At 42.7% G+C, this 19,095-nt stretch overlaps 1 protein-coding gene across 4 annotated transcripts in view; it reads right to left on the minus strand.

Moving 5' to 3' along the window:
* The window catches only part of RBM33 (RNA binding motif protein 33), an 86,240-nt gene that overhangs the window by 31,306 nt on the left and 35,839 nt on the right, over nt 1-19,095 (minus strand). For all 4 annotated transcript variants that reach the window (XM_048510302.1, XM_048510301.1, XM_048510303.1 and 1 more), the window contains exons 10-15: nt 17,697-17,755; nt 10,972-11,131; nt 9,080-9,417; nt 7,542-7,781; nt 5,963-6,250; nt 1,612-2,256 (exon numbers count right to left, since the gene is read on the minus strand). In XM_048510302.1, the coding sequence (XP_048366259.1) occupies nt 1,612-2,256; nt 5,963-6,250; nt 7,542-7,781; nt 9,080-9,417; nt 10,972-11,131; nt 17,697-17,755 (1,730 nt within the window). The remainder of the gene's footprint in view (nt 1-1,611; nt 2,257-5,962; nt 6,251-7,541; nt 7,782-9,079; nt 9,418-10,971; nt 11,132-17,696; nt 17,756-19,095) is intronic.

A 19,095-nucleotide genomic window follows, 5' to 3' on the forward strand; every position in this document is an offset into this window, starting at 1 on the left:
AAACATGCCCAATCAGCTGTTTGGCTATATTCTGCCTGAGAACTGGCAGGAGACCATTCCTTGTTGTGGGCATTGAGCGGCTCACAAGGGCCACACTGAAATCTCTGTCTGCATGTATCAGCAGGATGAACCAGCAGAAAAATAAACTCAGAGCTATGCTCCAGCTGATTCACTGCCTAGTCCTCTGTTCTTCCCAGCTTCTTCATGCCTCTTTCTAGAACTGCTTAAACATAACTGGAGTTCAGCACTGTTTGTCAACACTGACTGATCCTGTTCCATAGGTCTTTATTTACTAAAAATCCAGCTTCTGGTAGACCCTGAGAGTTGACTCATCCGTGTGTCTGGCAAAATCTGAGGCCAGCACCTGAAGCTGTTTTTATTAGAGCAAGTCAACTCTCTTCTCACGCTTTCCTAGTATGGCATGGTGTCTTAAAATGATACGTGTTATTGCTTCAGTTAATCACCTGCTTCCTTGACAAAAGAAAGGAAGCTTAAATGCCAAGCAATAATATACATCTATTCCTTTCCCTTAAAGCCTCTCAATTTGTTATCATTTTAAAAGTCTAGCATTCACAACGGCACCGTGTACTCAAGTTAAGTCTGGTTAAGCAGAACACTACAATCATACCCAGTCCTGGCATTATGCGGAGGCTTCTGTTTAAGGAATAAAAAGGCAGATTTATTCTTTTCGACACAGCCACACGGATTACTTGTGTTTGGTTCTGTCATCCACTGAATCCTCCAGATTCATTTCTAATTGCACCAAGACACCCAAACCTCTTTAATTTAGATGCAAAATTAAAAGGTGGCATGAAACTCTTCCGGTAAGAAATAAATCTGTGATCTGCCTTCTTTATGTTAGTTGTCATAAGAACATAAGAACTAGCCTGCTGGATCAGACCAGAGTCCATCTAGTCCAGCACTCTGCTACTTGCAGTGGCCCACCAGGTGCCTTTGGGAGCTCACAGGCAGGAGGTGAAAGCAATGGCCTTCTGCTGCTGCTGCTGCTCCTGAGCACCTGGTCTGCTAAGGCATTTGCAATCTGAGATCAAGGAGGATCAAGATTGGTAGCCATAGATTGACGACTTCTCCATATATCTGTCCAAGCCCCTTTTAAAGCTATCCAGGTTAGTAGCCATCACCACCTCCTGTGGCAGCATATTCCAAACACGAATCACACGTTGTGTGAAAAAGTGTTTCCTTTTATTAGTCCTAATTCTTCCCCCCAGCATTTTCAATGAATGCCCCCTGGTTCTTATCCTGATGGCCACCATGCAGCCTGTTCAACTAGTTCCATTTGTTATGGGTAAAACCCATAGTTGTGAGGGTTTCAAGCCTAGTTAAAGGATTTTTTAATTGCTGGCTCTAATTGCTGGCACACATTCCACTGAGGAAAACAAGTTCCCGATAAAATGGCCACTTATCTTCACCCATCCACAGCTGCGCTACTTCAAAACTACTGGGGAAGATTTTGTATCTGGCATGAATTTTGTCAAGCTCGTTCTTATCAATATATGGTAGCACTTTTGCCAGTGACACCAACAGGAAAGACCCAAAGCACAAACGAACAAGCCACGAGGAAGAACAAAACAGACAAGCCCGGTAACTTACCCCTCCTGACAATTTAATCACCCTGACTTTGGTGCCGACATGGGGCCCATCTCCACTACCACTGTTTGCCCGCTGCATGACAGTTCTTTTCACCCCAGGCTTCAGGTCCTGAGGCTGGCCTTGTACCGTTGCCACCCGGGCAATCTGAGATGGGTTCAAATGCGCCGCCGTCGCTTTTGTGGTCAACCCTTTATGTGGTAGCTGCAGCTCATTTTCTGGCACTGTCCTAGTCTGTCTTAGCTGCTTTACAGTTTTTATTTGCTGTCCTTGAAATTGCATGCTATCCCCAGCCTGAAGAATGTTTGTGGGCTTAGGCTGAACGGCAGAGGGATTTGGAACTACTGGGTCCGGCTTTTTAACCATCAGCCTGTGTTTCACATTTTGGCGGGGCTGTGCAATGGGAAGGGGAAGCAAAGGGTTTCCGTTGGTGGGCAACTGCGACGCTTCCTCCTCCTCCTGATGCGTAGAAGAAGACTGTTGCTGCTGCTGTTGCTGCTGAGCCAGCCTTTCCAACAATTCTCTCTTTCGAGCTCCAGCCTGAAGCTGCCGCCTGAACTCTTTCTGTCTTAGGATCTCTTCTCTCAGCTGTTTCTGCTCTTCTATCTTCAAGCGGTAGAGCCTGGTTTCTTCATCTTCGTCGGGAAACTACAGAACAGCAAGGAAAACAAGTTATGAAAAGAAATAATTCTCCAGTTTTGTTACAAGCAGCACTTCCTGGGACGGGTGTGTATGTGTGTACGGAATGAAAGAATAACGGCAAATTCTCCAAGGAGCATTTGAAATGTAGCGATATATGGCATTACTGACTGAGATTTATTAGCTATTAATTAGCCAAGCTATTTATCCAAAAAGAATATATGGCTCTAGATTGTACTTTGTGAAGAAGAAGAAGAAAAAATCAGAATGCTGAAACTGAAGCTTTCTGAGCAAGAACTAATTTAGAAGTCGCAGAAACCAATTAAACTATTAATATAATTGAAAATCTCAAAATATTGTTTTAAATGGGAAAAGTAACAATGCAGAGGCAGCCCAGTGTCACACAGGTTTTTATCTTGCTCTTTTCTGACAAACTAACAAAAGGTAGGCTGGTAAATGACCTGAAAGGCCCTGATTAGAACTATTGATTTTTCTTACAGAATTTTCAGCCTGATCTGAAACTCATTTGTCACACAATAATTGGTTATAATGAACAGCACAAGTCAATCTCTCTGACCTTGAACTCCTGCACTCGCTTCAGAATTAAAATGTTGCCAAAAGCAGTGTTGGAATATTAATGGTATATCAGGAATGGCGTTAATATTCCAGCCTGAAGCTCCTCTGAAAAGTATCACACTCTCTGGGCATCAAATAACCTTTCTAAAGAGCCTGAAATGCTGGCAGGAGGGATCCTTCCAGGAAGCCACAGGAAATCAAGGCCAGAAGGACGGCTTCAAGTGTTGCTTCTGAGTTAACAAGTTGTAACATGCGGGCTTAAAGGAGATTTTGAAAATTGCAGAACTGACAATAGTTTTAACCCCCAAGCCACTGCAATACTGAATTCCTGTACTTTGCAACATAATGTTTATTGAAAACACTAACAGATAATTCTTAAAAGATGTTAAACACAGGCTGTGTGTTAGGCAAGCAACTGCTAAAGGTGATACATTGGGGGCAGAGGATGATTTATAGATTTAACCTAAAGGTATGAGCCCAAGACCCAAAAGACTCTATTTTCAAAACACACAATTTTGGCCACATTTGTGTTAACTGTTCAGATTTAACAGAGCTTTGAGGCACTAACTCATCAATCCACACAACTGGAAGGAGCTGTGGCTCAGTGGTAGAGCATCAGCTTAGTATGCAAAAGGGCCCAGGTTCAACCCCCATCAGCTTTGGCTAAGAGGATTAGGCAGTAGGTGATGTGAAAGAAGAACTCTTCCTGAGAACCACTTCCAGTCTAAGTAGACAATACTGAATTTGAGGCCCCACTGGGCTGATTCAGAGTAATGCAGATATATATATATATATATATATATTCAAAGTGAGAAGGGGTCTCAGTTATGGGAGATCTGTACATCTTTCCAAGGTGTCTGAGTCTGCAACAGAAGCAATGAAAGGTTACTTAGGTCCATGATATTCAACCACTTGAGACTAGGGACCCCCCCCTTTTATCCCAAACCTGCAACACAGATTCTACTTAATTTACATTAATTTACCTCACCATTCCCTGCCTCTACCCACCCCCACTCCCATCTTTCATTGATTCTGCTCTTCTACTTGACATACCCCCCCACACAAGAAAGGGATGGGCCAACTACAACATCCACATTCTACGTGCTGCTGGAAGATCAATGTGTTACCTACAAAAAGCAATGCAGTTAATGAGGATTTAAGAAAAAGGTGCTCTGATCTGGTGCCCAATTCTGTCAGATCTTAGAAGCTAAGAAGGGTTAGCCCTGGTTAATACTTGGGTGAGAGACCATCATGGAAGTCCAGGGTTACCACAGAGGCAGGCAAACTCCCTCTGAACATCTCTTGCCTTGAAAATCCCACCATGGTTGCCACAAGTCAGCTGTGACTTGATGGCAAAAACAAAAAAAGAGAGAAAGGAAAAGTCAAGAGAGGATTCATTTACTTTAATTTCACTATTACTATGGGGGGGGGGAATAGAGATCCAGTGTAGTGATTAAGATCTTAGACTAGAACCTGGGAAACCCAGGTTCAAATCCCCACTCTGCCATGGAACTGTGCTGGGTGACCTTGGGCCAGTCACACACTCTCAGCTGGCTGGTATTTGGATAGGAGACCTCCAAGGAGCACCTGGGCATGATCCAGAGGTAGGCGATGGCTAACCACATTTCAATGTCTTTTATCTTGAAAACCCTGCAGTGGTCTGAATCAGCTGTGACTTGACAGCACTTTTCACCACCATTTCGTAAGTAGCAAGAGGAAACTTTCAGTGATGGGTAGGAGAAAAGATAAGGCAGCTGGTCCCTGAAAAGTGTCACTCTTTGCTTGTATTGGTTCCTTTTTTCCCTCAGTCATAGGTATTGTACTGTAGGCAGAAGTCAGTCAGTCATTCTTGGATTAAACTGATCTGACTTTTGACATGTAGCACACTGCTTGGGTCCAGAGAAGTGCAAGGTTGCTTCTAAAGGGGCATGGGAACTTTTCATTTTCCCTTCTGCTGCTGTCAGAGTCCTGTTTTGAACCTGGGTTTCCCAGATAGTATTAAACACTTTAACCACTATACCACACTGGCTCTCTATGAAAACTGCCTGCACATATTCTTATAGCCACTCTGCTAATATATGTTTTATTCTGCTGGTTCTGTAACAAATTACTGATCGGTTCCTTATGAAATGCAGCTCAGATAAGTGACATCCTTCCCAATCAGATCTGACCTTGTGCCACTACGTACTCCCCCGTTCACTAAAATCTAACCATAAGACCTCACTGCAGGCACTGCCTCCTTAAGAGATGTGGCTAACATCTTCAGGCAGTCACAGTCTGCTTTGTTATGGTCTCATGTTCATGGAAACTTTATCCATCTAATACTCACCAGAATTGGTTGCCTGGGTCATTCATGAAAGCAGGCAGGACCTCCTTTATAAAAATGAGCATTTAACTTCTGAGAAGGTAGAGCAGTTATCTGTCCTACTATTACTTAAACTCTCCTATGACAGTGCAGATATTGTTATTTTTATTCAGAAGAAGAAAAAGATTTGGTTTTTATATCCTGCTTTTTTTCTACTGAAAGGCGTCTCAAAGCAGCTTACAATCACTTTCCCTTCCCATAAGTGAGTTCTGAGAGAACTGTAACTGGCCAGGGTCACCCAGCAGGCTTCAAGTGTAGGAGCGGGGAACCAATCCTGTTTCACCAGATTAGAGTCTGTCGCTCATGTGGATGAGTGAAGAATCAAACTCAGTTCCCCATATTAGAGCCTGCCACTCTTCTAAATCATGCTTCTAATTTCTTTGTTTTGCTGCTGCTCTCTGTGAATTTGTAAATATTTACAAGCACCCATTTGTAAATATTTACAAGCACTTTACAAGTGGTAGTAATAATAAGCAGATAACAATTATACATTATGATTTCCACTACTGACCATACAGAGAGCCACCACACCTCAAGAGAAATGTGATCCCCTCGCCTACTAAACCAGTCTCAGCAGCCATGAACAGCGCTAGGATGGCAAGAGCTGGCTTGTGAGATATCGCCTAAAATTATGTTACTATGGGGGAGGAGGTATCAACATGTATAAATGGCTCATTTTAGTGTAGATATGTTATAATTGCCTATCTGCACCGGACCCGGAAACAACAAGCAGAGACCCACATGTGATTAGAAAAATGAGGTCAAACTCCTCACCTCTGGCTCAGGTTTGTCCTCCGCTTTAGGCTGAGCCACTGGGGCAGGAGCTCGAGGTTTCATCTCGGATCTTCCCTGCTGCTGGTTCTTGATCCCTGCAGCAGGCCTGGGAACAGGAGAGGTGCTGGTAAGGGGTTTCACTTGAGCAGCAGGTGCTGAGGTTCGGCGGTTGGCAGCCTCTATTGCGTGCAGCGGCGCTATCGGCAATTCGCGCAAGTTGCTGTTCCTTGGAGCACCTGACTGGAGTTGCTGATTTGGACGCTTTACAACATTCTGCATTGGGGCATTCTGAAAAAAAAACACCATGGTATTTGGTTGCTAACATTCAGGCTGGAGTAAAGATTCGGCTCCAGGAAGCATTGTTGTCCCGGACAGTAAAACACTATGTAAACATAGCTATGGAGGTTCTGAATTATAACAGTCTTGCAGGAATGTCAACAGCACATGCAAAGTCCGTTTCTACTTTGCTGCACCAACAGGTCTGGCTGACCCATCCGGGTCGTACTCTTCCAAAGCAAGACCAAAAGGGAGGAGGAGAACCAACCACCACCTGCCTTTCCTCCCAGTAAAATATTTATACTGTGCTGATGGCTACAGAAGCGAAAAAAGCAGCGCTAAATGATTTTTAAACTCTTTAGGGTATCAAGTAGGAGAGATGAATTTCAAAAATGATGTTTTACAGTTAAAGGAACAGCAACATCCTCTTGTCCCTTTCTAGAACTGTCCCTTAAGTAGTCAATCCTAATGAGCAATCCTCTCTCTTCAAACACATCCTCAGGAACTACACTGGAAAGGTGTTCCTGGCTTCATAACTTTGCTGCAGTATGCAAGACCAGTTAGTCTGAACAATGCCCCCTCCCCCCACCATTACTTCAATGTCCAACCTGAGCTTGTCTTTCGTTCCCACTTTACTCCTGGACTATGAGACTTGGTTAAACTCATGCAGCTGCCACATGCCGGATCAGATCTCTGGACTATAAAGGCTGGCATGACTGGCAGTGGCTTTCCGAGAGTCTCCAGCGCACCAGAGACTGAACCTGGGACCATCTGCATGCCAAACAGATGCTCTTCCACTGAGCCAAAGTGCTCCTTTGGGTTCTCCGCTCATTCTAATGGAGTGATGGTCATGTCAGCGATTACTTCCCTGGACACGTGGAAAGTAAGAACTGCTCCTAAGTGAGCTCCCATTCTTCCTCCTAGGAATTTATAAAGGCACCCCTCCCTCCGACTACAGGAAGAAATCAGCACAGCCTTCTCATGAGTTGCCTTTAGAAACTAGTTTTCCACTTTCAAAAGGGAAATGAAAGCTGAACTCTGGAGGCAGCACAAACGTTTCTGTTTGAACCAAGGAAAGCAGAGGGAAGGGGGGACAGTCTGCAGACAGTAGGAGATGGCCAGCATTCTCTAACACCTCCTGAACGCAAGGCCATTCAGACCCAGAATGCATGACGAGAGGTATAAACACACACCCCAACACAAGAGGGCTCTCGCTCTTAGGATGTCAACTTAGAAAGGAGCCTTTCCGGGCAGACTTCCCTCCTGACATATCGGTTTTTGTTACTGCATTTGAATGACTCACATGTCTGGCCTTTATCAGACCCGGCCTTTGCTGACACGGCATCCGACTGCTGCTTTGCTGCTGCAAAGTCTGCATATGAGGTCTGAACTGGGAGGGGGCGACAGGAATCAGAGGCTGGGGAGGCACAGCCAGAAGATGGTGCTGCTGCTGGTGCGGGTGATGCGGCTGAGGATGTTGCGGAGGCGGCTGAGGCTGCGGATGTTGCTGATGCTGCGGCTGCAGAGGAGGGTGCAAGGGACCCTGTAGGTTTCAAGGGAGAGGGGAGAAAGTTGCATTTTTTTCAAAAATCACAAAAAACTCTACAGGTACCAATTATTACAATGAGCAAGTGGGTCTTTGTATACCATGGTAGTTACAATTAGCAAAAAGAAAGACATACAGTGGTGGCAAACCTTTGGCACTCCGGATGTTATGGACTACAATTGGCCATGCTGGCAGGTGATGATGGGAATTGTAGTCCATAACATCTGGAGTGCCAAAGGTTCGCCACCACAGAGTCGTATACACATTTTCAGCCCACCCCCAATTCTTAAGTGTGCTTTGATCAAGCAAGCTATATTATATTACGCTCACTTCTTTGAAAAACTAGTTGGGAGTCTGAGTAAGGTACTTATTGCTAAAGCACAATTTAACTATTTTAAATTTTAATAAAGAGCTGAAAACTAAAACAAAACAACACCAACAAACTTATACAGCCCATCACTGCATTTACAGGAATCCTTACATGAAAAGCACAACTGAACCAGCAGAGGGGGCTCTAACCTTTGCTGAGGCTCAAGATAATCACACCAGTGACTTGTTTAATCCACTTACTGTACGGGGACACGTTTTCAAACAATAAGTTATTTTCATAGTTCTGCTGAAAATCAATCAATTTAGGAAACCATGGCATACTGAGCAAAATGTCACGTTACAGACTTTTCTAATCTTATTAACAGAGAATAGTTTTGCAAAAATCAAAGCAGTTTAACAACTTCACTTTGAACCACTGTACGGCTGTAAAGTTGCCACTAGAGTCCTCGTAATTCAATTAAAAGTAAGCATGGAAAGAGGTATGTTTTCATGCCTGGCACAGCAACAAGAGGTACATTTAAATTTCCTGTAATATCAGCCCAGACATTAAACATCCCAGGTATGCATGGAGATGGTGTTTTCAAAGGTTTCCACAGTAATCTGATTAAATGGCATATATTTGGAGGCTTTTTAATTTGCAGTCTTAAGTCACAATCATCTTCAGAAAGAACAGGGCCAGGATAGAGAAGAGTCGATTCCAAGCTTCCAAGAGAATTCCGAAGAGCCAAAAAAGACAGGCTCACAAAACCAAGGGAATTAATTTCCAAAACTAATCAACATCTCTACACTTTATTCAACAACTGTACGATGAAAGGCTTATATTGTGCCTAGCGAGCAAAGCAAGACATTCACAAAACTGCAGAGAGAGAGTCCTACAGGACAAAACTCGTTCTTGGGGTTCAAGCCAAATTGGTTATTGACAGATAACTGAATGCTCGAACCAAACTGTGGTTATGGTTTCATACCTGAATGTTGGGCTGGGTGTGAACTGCCAAAAAGGGCTGCCCTGGGGCCTGCAGGAACGGCTGCCTGGGAGGAAGGAATGGTCTCCCTGCATTCCCTGCACCTGGCTGGTTGAAGTGAAGAACTCCCACGTGGCCTTGAGGCTGCATGTTTGGCCTGACCAACCTCTCTCTGGGAAAGACGGGTTGCTGCCCTTGCTGACTGAAGCCTGGTCCAGGTTGACTGAAAGGGAGCGGATTCTGACCAGGAACAGGGTGGCTGCTGTTGAGAAGAGGAGGCGGTGGTGGTGGCGGTGGTGGACTCCGTTGCTCAAATAAGTGATGGCTGGGAAACCTTGGCTCTGCCAAAAGACACAGACACGCTGTCCATAAATCAAATCTCAGCCCTGCCCCTGGTGTAAGCCAAAAATCACACTAAATTGCAGGTGCTCCTGGAAAAAAATGACTTACTCATACCACCCTGTGAAAGCTGGGTATTATTTTAACTTCCTTTCTAGCAGAAGTAGGTGGACAATCAGAATTAGAGATTGTATTGGCTCTGAAGTCCGACCTGCTAACGTGAAGTAAAGCCATTCCCCAAACACCATACCTAAGCTTCAATTAAACCACACAATACAAACTATGATTATTAGTACATTTCTATCCTGATCTTCCCTTAAGAAGCTCAGGGCAATGAATATTTCTCCCTTCCTCTATTGTATTTTTCACAGCAATCCAGTGAAGTAGATTATGCTGCGAAAGGAAAAACAGTCATAAAGCTCAATGTCCCAGAAAGGAGATTTTGCTAAGAAACTGAGTTACAATTAAGAAGCCAAATTTTGTATCTGCCATGGTGGCTTAGGCAAGTGACATTTGTACTTAGTCCCACCCCATCTGCAATATCTGGATACTACTGACCTACCTTATTCTAACAATTTAAAAATATGGTAAATATAAAACACTTGGACATTTGAAAGTGACATATAGAAATGCAATTATAGACAATAAATCCACAACCCAAAATGCGTACTGCAGGCATACTGCAAGCAAATTCAAAGGCTCCCAAAATGAAACTCTCTTATATCGAGTCAGACCACTAGTCTACCAAGGTCACTATTGAGCACTCTGATCAGAAGAAGCTCATCCAGGTGACATTTACATCACCTGAAGATGCCACCGATTGGAATGCTGGCAAAGCAGAGGCACAATCACTGAGCCAGGCCCACCCCCAAATCATTTCAGGGAAATGATTTCAGTCATAGATTCCATTATTTCTACAATGGAAGCAACTATAATCAGTAATAAAAATGACAGTCCAGAACTCAGTGCCTCCCTAGTATGCAACTGGAATCTCTGTTATTGCAATTAATCAATCCAACAGAACAGTCATCCAAATGCAACTATAGGAGCCTCGAATTGAAGATGGCACCCTGCCACTTCCACAAGTTCCTAAGCATTGAAACAGAAAATATCTAGTAATTTGATACTTTCCTCTGAAGTCCTGACGATCAAGATGGACTGGAAACTGGGTTCTCATTGATACACTGGCTTTGATTCCCCACTCCACATGAGTGGTGGAGTCTTATCTGGTGAACCAGATTGGTTTCCCCACTCCTACATTCCTGTTGGGTGACCTTGGGCTAGTTCACAATTCTCTCAGAACCCTCTCAGCCCCACCTGCTGCAAGGAGGGGAAGGGAGGCTGATTTCTAAGCTGCTTTGTGTCTCCTTAAGAGAAAAGCAGGATATAAAAACCAACTCTTCTTCTTCTAAATTCTAAGATCCAAATTCAGCAGTGACCAATGTAAATTCAGAATTGACCAAAGTTAAAAAAAATCAGGCTCAGCACTTTTACATGAAGGCCAACCATTCACCTCCAACTCTGAACAATGCTTTTGACACATATGACAATCCTACCTCCCATAAAGAAGGGCTCTCTGTCCTGTGGAGGTGGGGGTGGAATCGGTGGGGGAGGCGGTGGTGGTCCTCGCCACGGATCCTGAAGGGAGAGTCTGGGGGCTTGACTGAAGTTGGTAGGGACAGGTCCAGGAGGGTTCTGCTGAAAATCAGGAGGCCCCTGAATACAAAGACAAAGGGGGGGGGGAGAGACACAAGGGTTAAGCCAGTTTGAGAGCCCATTTGGAATATCTTCTCCTTTAAAACAATCCAATTATCTCCTGTAATCTGTACAAATTGGGAGCCCTACTGAGTCCTATCTGCCACTCTGGCAGCAACATTAAACCTAAGCACAGCATTCTTTACAATGAATTTGAAATGTTTTAATAATCACAGCAGCGCCACAGGAATTCCATCTCTTCTCCAGCTTACTGAAATCCATGCAATTATTGACCTTCTATCCCATTAATCCAAAAGTCTGAATGTCTACTTTAGAAAATGCTTCTGACATTTATCTCTTTAAACCATGCTATTCTTTGCTATCTATTTAGTACAACCTAAGCAACCAAAATGAAGCCACTTTAATTTTCAGGATGTCATAAATTGATTTCCCCCCCCTTTCCAAAGTAAAGAAATCATATTTCAAGAATAACAGGGATCCAATGTTTGACAAATCACATAACCCTAAATACTTAAGCATCTCAGGCATTCATTTACCAAAGGGATATGGAAAATTAACATAGATTTGCCACCTTTGGTTTTAAATAAATTCTTTAAAGACTGATACAAGATTTAAATATTTTGAAACCGGAATTGGAAGAAGCCATTTAAATTGAAGCGCTGTAATTGAAACTAACACACACCCCCACCCCCGGTGTTTTATGAAGGAGTATGCTGTGCCATTTGTAAACTTTTTTTAAAGGCCAATTTATAACAGACTCTAATTTTACATAATAGCCAGCTAAATTCATAAGATGTTTCTCTTGGGGGGGGGGGGGGGGCTGCTGACGGTGACACACCAGCAGGATCTAGTTAGGCACGTTCTGAATTTTTGACACACCAAGCCCAAAAGGTTTGCAACAACTGTTCTAGAAACATACTAGAATACCCAAGCAACACTTGTTTTGGAACTCAACTATATTTTAAAAGTACAAATACCGTTATTCTATAAAAGAATTGTCCTGTTTTATATGCCAATAAAGGCTTGTGTGTGTGCGTTATTCTATAAAAGACACCAATAAAATCTATGATTTTATTGCTACTTATACAGCCCGAGAGAGAAGCAATGTGTAAAATCTAAGTAAAACTTCTGTATGCACACAAAACCAACTACAGTGGTACCTCGGTGTTTGTTGTCTTCGGGTTTCGCTGCTTTCGGTGTTTGTCGAGTACCGGCCTCTGTCTTCCGCACTTGGAAGTCGTCGGTAGCCTCGGTTTCCACTGATTTTTGAGGCTACGCAAACAGTGTTGCATGTGTGCAAACGGCATTGTGCGTGCGCAAACGCTGTACCTCAGTGTTCGCCAACCGTCGCTGAACGGATTACCGGCGAACACCGAGGTATCACTGTATTTATATTGTGTACTTCACAGCACTGCATGATTGTTACAGCATTTTTCATTTCAGAACCTTTGGGTATCTGCAGCCTTATTAAATACACCACCAAGTGAACTAGAGGGGCTCACAGATCTGTAGGGTAACACACACAGCTGAGATTCTTTCCCCCTTTATAGAAATCATCACCACAAGAAGTCTACATGCAATAGGGGAGCAGGATCAAGCCCAATCTCTAGGCCTCCTCGCCACATCTTCCAATAAAGCCAAGATTTCTAGCCCAAGTAAGGACAAGAACAGACGGGCTTCTCTACTCTTTGACAGGATTAAGGTAACCTTATCTCACATTCTTTCAGAAACTAGTATTGCCTGTGTATGTGGAAGTCATGTTCAATGACCCTATGGAGTTGTTATAAGTTGGCTGGAACCTGGCAGCACTGTCTATCATCACTACTTATACAGCACTTTGTGAACACAAAGTCTCAACCATTCTAACCACCAACCTGTAACACAGATAAGTATCACCCCGCACACTGCCGATTATGTTTTAGTAAATCCTTTGTTTCTCATGAATTAGAGGTCCCAAATTACATTTAACCGATGCCCAGGCATTTTTAGGCAATTTCTTTCTTTTATGTCCCTTTCCATTGTAAAATATACAGAAGGGCATTACCTGGGCATAATCAATTACTTTAATAAAATTGCATTGCCAAGCTCTGTCTACAATTGGTTCTGGAAATGAGTGGCTCATTGAACATGACTTCCACATACACAGGCAATACTAGTTTCTGAAAGAATGTGAGATAAGGTTACCTTAATCCTGTCAAAGAATTACACTATTTTGCTTTCCTTTTTATCCTCTCAAATATCCTCCCTAGTTAAGAAATTAACACTCTCTCATACAATTTCTACACAAATTATACTTTTACTTTTCAGCATCTCTTGTTAATTACATGATGTTATCTACTATAATCTATTCATGAACCAGTGATAACTCCGGCTACCAACAGAAGAGAAAACTTAGCATAAATTGCTTAGTGCAAAGTTAATCTTATAAAGGAAGGAATAAAGAGGATCTAACAGCTATTATGACTTATCAGCTTTCCTAGAAGGGTCACTCTATACTTTTTTCCCAGAGACTAATTAAATACCCTAACAATGTCATTGAAACTTCATGAATCTTTCAATAAATTACATCCTGTCACTACAACATGTTTTCATTTATTAATCTCACTTGAAATGCAAAGAGGCCAGGAAAATGCCACCAACACCAACGTCAGGATACTCTGTTAATTCTTATTAAAACGGCATCAATGCAAAGTATCAGTAACCAGAATAACCTGTGATACAGTTAAAGCTACAGCTACGTGTCGCAAAATATTAATCCTCTTATTTCAGCAGCCACAGAACTTTTAACTTCTTTTGGATAAATGACCAGAACTCAATTTTGTCTCAATTCATGTGGAAGTGGCTCCTGTCTCAAACCATGCTCCGTAGCCCAGTGGTTCTCAACCTGGGGGTCCCGACCCCTTTGGGGGTCGAACAACCCTTTCACAGGGGTCGCCTAAGACCATCGGAAAATGGTCTTTTTATATTTTATATATACCAATCTTATGGTTGGGGGTCACCACAACATGAGGAACTGTATTAAAGGGTCGTGGCATTAGGAAGGTTGAGAACCACTGCTGTAGCCACTATGTCCTCGGCAAGCCATTTCTGAGGATTCCCAAATGAATTGGAATGGGCCTCATGAGAATTCTCTCCTCCTCCAATATTTCCGGTAAAGCCAGTCCCTCAAATTGGCTATTGGTACTTTTTCCGCAAACTACCAGCCATTTTAATTCAGAGAAAACCAAGAGGAAACTGTTTGGGGGAGAGGGGTAGATGATGACTCTTGTTTCCCAAGAAACTGTCTGATACAATCATCAGTAGTCAGTCACTCATTCAAGTTTTGCTCATCTAATGTCTGTTGGGTAGCAAGTCTGCAAAGGTAGAGCAGTTGCACCTATTGTAGAAGTGCACTGGACATGAACTTTCATTTACTAAATGGTAAAAAGGAAACTAGAGAAAAGTTAAAACTTCTACTCAGGGCTGCCTAAATCCAAATGTTTTATCTAAGTTTCTTGCTGGCATCTGATATTCTTACAGTAAGCTTTCAAACATGGAGGCCACATTCAGCTGTCACTCCTAATACTAAATGAGACACATATTCTGCAACCTGGTGTATTCCTTATGAAAATACATCCATTAAAAACCCAATGGCCGCCTGCAACAAGAATCAGTAATCATAAACCCTGAGGCCCAATAACATTTCAGTCAAATTTTTAGTCCTACCCAGCCGGAGGCCTTTTTGTTTACACCAAGATAAACTACTGCTGAACCCCCTCTGTCTCAAAAATTAGATCCCACATTCCTGCACACGAACTCACAGAGTAAAAAAAGGTTCCCAACAGAATGCCAGATTTCTCAGTCCCTCGACATAAACCAAATTACTCAAGTAAGGTAGTTCCTATACCCATTCGAATCTCTAATCTTCAGTGAGCCTAAAATAGAAAGCAACGGGCTTCACTGCTTCTAGAGACCAGACTACCTGGGATAAACAGGTCAGCTAATTGTCCTGGAAGCAGAGTCTTTTAAATAGCTGCAGTTCATCCAAGGCAAGTGTAAGAGTTCTAGCCCCGCTAGATTAATTTCATTCCCTCCGAACGGTGTCCAAAACGACATCCATTTGGATAATATTCCTCCAGAGCAGGCTATCTACCTTCCAGCCAGGTTTTTTAATTACGCATTATGTTTTTTAAGATGTCTGTTATATTCTTCATGTACCCAACTTCCATTAAGGATGTCTAAATGTACCGCCCAGCAGTTTGGTCCATAGCCAATCACCCATCAGTCTGGCTTGAGAGAACCACTGGAGAAGAGAATGCACTGCACAGAAAGCACAAGAGAAAGGGTTGCTACTTCGTTTCAGAAGCCCCCTTTTCCACTCTTGCTTAATAGCTGTTACCATCACGTTTAGCTTCTGCTGCTCCTCCTGCAGATGGGAATTCACTGATATGATTAAATTTGATGGTATGATAATGTATGGTAATAGTGATTAATCAGAAGCCCACCAGCAAGTGGAGGATGTTTGTTATTATGTCACCTGCATTTTAAATTGCATTTTCCCACTGCCAGCCTGACACTGTTTGACAGGGAGAGGGGGAGGGGTGAAACGGGAGGATCTCATGGTGCACTTATGGAGCTGGTAAGAGAAAACGCTCATCCCTCCGTCACTATTGCAAGCATGGTAATTATAAGACTACGTAGACAAGTTGCAAAAAACCATGCACTCATAAGGAAAGCTTCCTAGAGGTGCCGAGGAAGCTCCGTTGCACATCTGCAGGAGCTACAATAGGAGAGGAATGTAATTTGATTCACCAGTCTCATTCAAACATGATTTGCATGAAATGCCTTATAAAACCTCTACCCAAGAAATGTCAATCATGACCACCTGATACCTTGTATCACGCTAAAAAGAAAATAAAATGCTCTTCATACTACACAGGACTGCTGCTGCTGCTACACAGTGATAGAGTGAAAATTTCATTTACTGTTACACCATATACAAAAGCAAAATCACAGCAGTATCTTGGTTGGCTTTTTAAATTATTTGTACTCAAGTAAAATGGTGTTATAAGACTGCAATCAGCTCTCCTCAAACATTAAGACCAATCACAAGACACTTAAAAGAATATTTCATAAAGGTCTATTTGCACATTTTAGATGTAATCTTAGTTGTAACCTAAAAAATGTGAAATATGAGCATGACATACTCATTCCCTACTCAGGTAGGTAGCTAGGTAGGGATCCAAGGACTAGCTATAGTTCCCAGGTATCTTGTCTGGAGGAATACTAGAAAGGGTTAAAGCTTCCAGAAACTGTGATCTTCAATAGTATACAATTCAGTCTTAACGAACAACTTTTATCTTTCCTCCTCAGAACATGCTAGCCAGTTTAGATAACTATGTTGATCTCATCTGGCTTTACTTGGTTGTCTCCCGAAAGAACTGCATGTGAGTCCACACAATACAGGTTCATTTTCTGCTGTTTCGCATTTACAAAACTATATGAATAAGCACTGTCGCAATATGATTGAAGAGAATACAACCTTCGCCGGTGAGGCAGCGGCAGCTTGCCTCCCACTGCCCCTCCCCATTCTTCCGCCTGCCCTCTCCCAACCAAGAAAGACCAAGCCGAGACTGTCCACTGCACCACCACCACCCTCCCCATTCCCCCGCCCACCCTCTCCCAACCCCCAAAGACCAAGCACCCTCCCCCCACCCCAAACAAAAAAAGACCACTGGCCAAGCCAGGGAAGCAGTTTACCTCCTGCGCCCACCCTAGTGATGACAGCGAGTGGACAGGTTTGTTGATTTTTGGGTTTTTTGTGAGAGGGGGTGGGCAGCAAGCGAGATGGCCAGCGTGGGGGAAGGGTGAAACAGCAGTAGAGCCCACTGCCGGAGAAAATGCTTGCTCCCACCCCCCGTTTTCTAGAGCCCATTGTAATATCCTCTGCAATGGGCTTTACTGCTAGTATGTACATAATTAAAGGAAATGAAAGAGAAAATGGAAGCAACAATGTTGCTCACAAACCTTCACTATTTCTGTGGCTGCTCAATGCGAACAAATTCTAAGATTGAAAATCTGTTAAATTTACATACTGCAAGACTATGAATGGCCAGAGGATTGTGTGTCTTCAATGCCATTCGAAGAACTAATCAATCAAGGCTGGCGGATTAGCGAAGAGAAAGAACGGGCTGGTGTGTTTCAGAAACCAAAGATAAGGAACAAGAGGAGGGGCAGCCAATGCCAGATCAACTTCTGATATCGAATGTTTAAGATAGCCAAGCATGGTGCTTTTTATTATTAAATAAGCCATCTTCCTGTTTATATAGAAAAGACTGTAATAGAAAAAAGGTCCATTTTTAGCTCCTCATTGGACAGACCAATTCAACAATTTTACAATTAAACAAAATTAATTCTGCCTTCAAAAATTCATTGACCTTAAGCTTTTAACAAACACAGATTCCTGTCGGTATTTACAAATCCTTAAAATTTACACTTCCCTGGCACTGCTTTTATTTGTCATATTACTACTTCTTGCAAATGTATGCTCATCCATATCAGAGAAGAAGAAACAGCTGCTACTCACGGGAAATCTCTGGGGTCCGACAGCAGGTCTCGGCTGGGTTGGGACTGGCAGCAGGGGCACTGAAAACAAGGATCACACCTTTGAAATCAATTTGTTTTAGCCGAAACTCCGTGCCATTTTTATAAACCATCACATTTACAGGTAGCTGCCTCCCCCACTCCCAGAAATAGCTGCAGGCAATCAAAGTCAGTTAACAGCATGCAACAGAGCAATTAGGAGTCTAATGGCTTCAGCTACAAAATTGTCCACGTCTCAGCCTTTGTAGGACCACAAGATCTCCATGCAATTTACCATGTATATGTTTTCAAAGGGCAGCTTGATGTACAGACTCAAATGCCAGCACTGTCCAAAACTAAACAGTAGTCTAAATTTCCAACCACGCTACATCAAACACATGCCTGTACCCCATTCCCCCGCAAGAAATCAGCAGCACCACAATAAGTGCACCCAACTGTACATCTTGTTGAAGTTTTGCAAAAACATTTGGCTTTCTAGCATCAAATAATTTGGATTGTTGCAGGAAGCTTTGGATCTCATGAAGCAAAGGAAGTTGTCATGTGATCCTTCTGGAAATATAAGAACCAAACATTTGGGGGAAATGATCTAATGCCCTAAACAGTGTGTGATCTTATTTAGCATGTTTATTTTGACTTATATTTAGAAAGCTAATTTAAAAAGGACCTCATGTTAATTTTATGCCCCAATACCACATTCCAGAGCTGAAATATTTATGAAAAAAACTGAAGGGTGGAAATTATCTGGGGAGGGGTAATAACCAATGATTTAAGGACAAGGTATATAAAGTGTGCATTCTTCCTTACATTTTTCAAATTCAAGTAAAAAAGAAGGCATTGAAAATTGCTGACACACTCATTTTGGCATATATAAAGGATTGAGCATGATTTGCCCTGGACATAGTCATGCACTCCTATGTTTCCACAGGATTCAATTCTCACCCATGGACATCACTGGGGCATTCCGTAGTGGTGATGACCAGAGCCCTTCCACAATGTAAGAAGAGACAAGTAAAATACCAATTTCAGCTTTCCTTTTGATCTGACCTGCCGGTCAATCTGGTGAATTTATAACTTGATTTCTTATGTGGAGTGTATTTGTATTTGCTCTTTTACTCCCCATCTCCTCCCTCACATGATAAAAGGTCAATGAATGAGCCTGTTCTACTCTTCCCCTCTTCCACCCTCTCGGTTTTGATTTGAACAACAATATTTACGTGCAGAAACTGCACAGCCACAAATCTCCAAGGTTGTGCACACTACGTACAAAAGTTGTCTGATTTTTCTTCAGCAATTTCTTTTGCTCCTTTCCTCCACACACACCCCTCTCTACAGAAATTATGGCAGGCAGCAAACAGTATACACATAAAAATGACTCCTAGACA

The sequence above is a fragment of the Sphaerodactylus townsendi genome, linkage group LG11 (assembly GCF_021028975.2).
Source record: "Sphaerodactylus townsendi isolate TG3544 linkage group LG11, MPM_Stown_v2.3, whole genome shotgun sequence".
Classification (NCBI taxonomy): domain Eukaryota; kingdom Metazoa; phylum Chordata; class Lepidosauria; order Squamata; family Sphaerodactylidae; genus Sphaerodactylus; species Sphaerodactylus townsendi.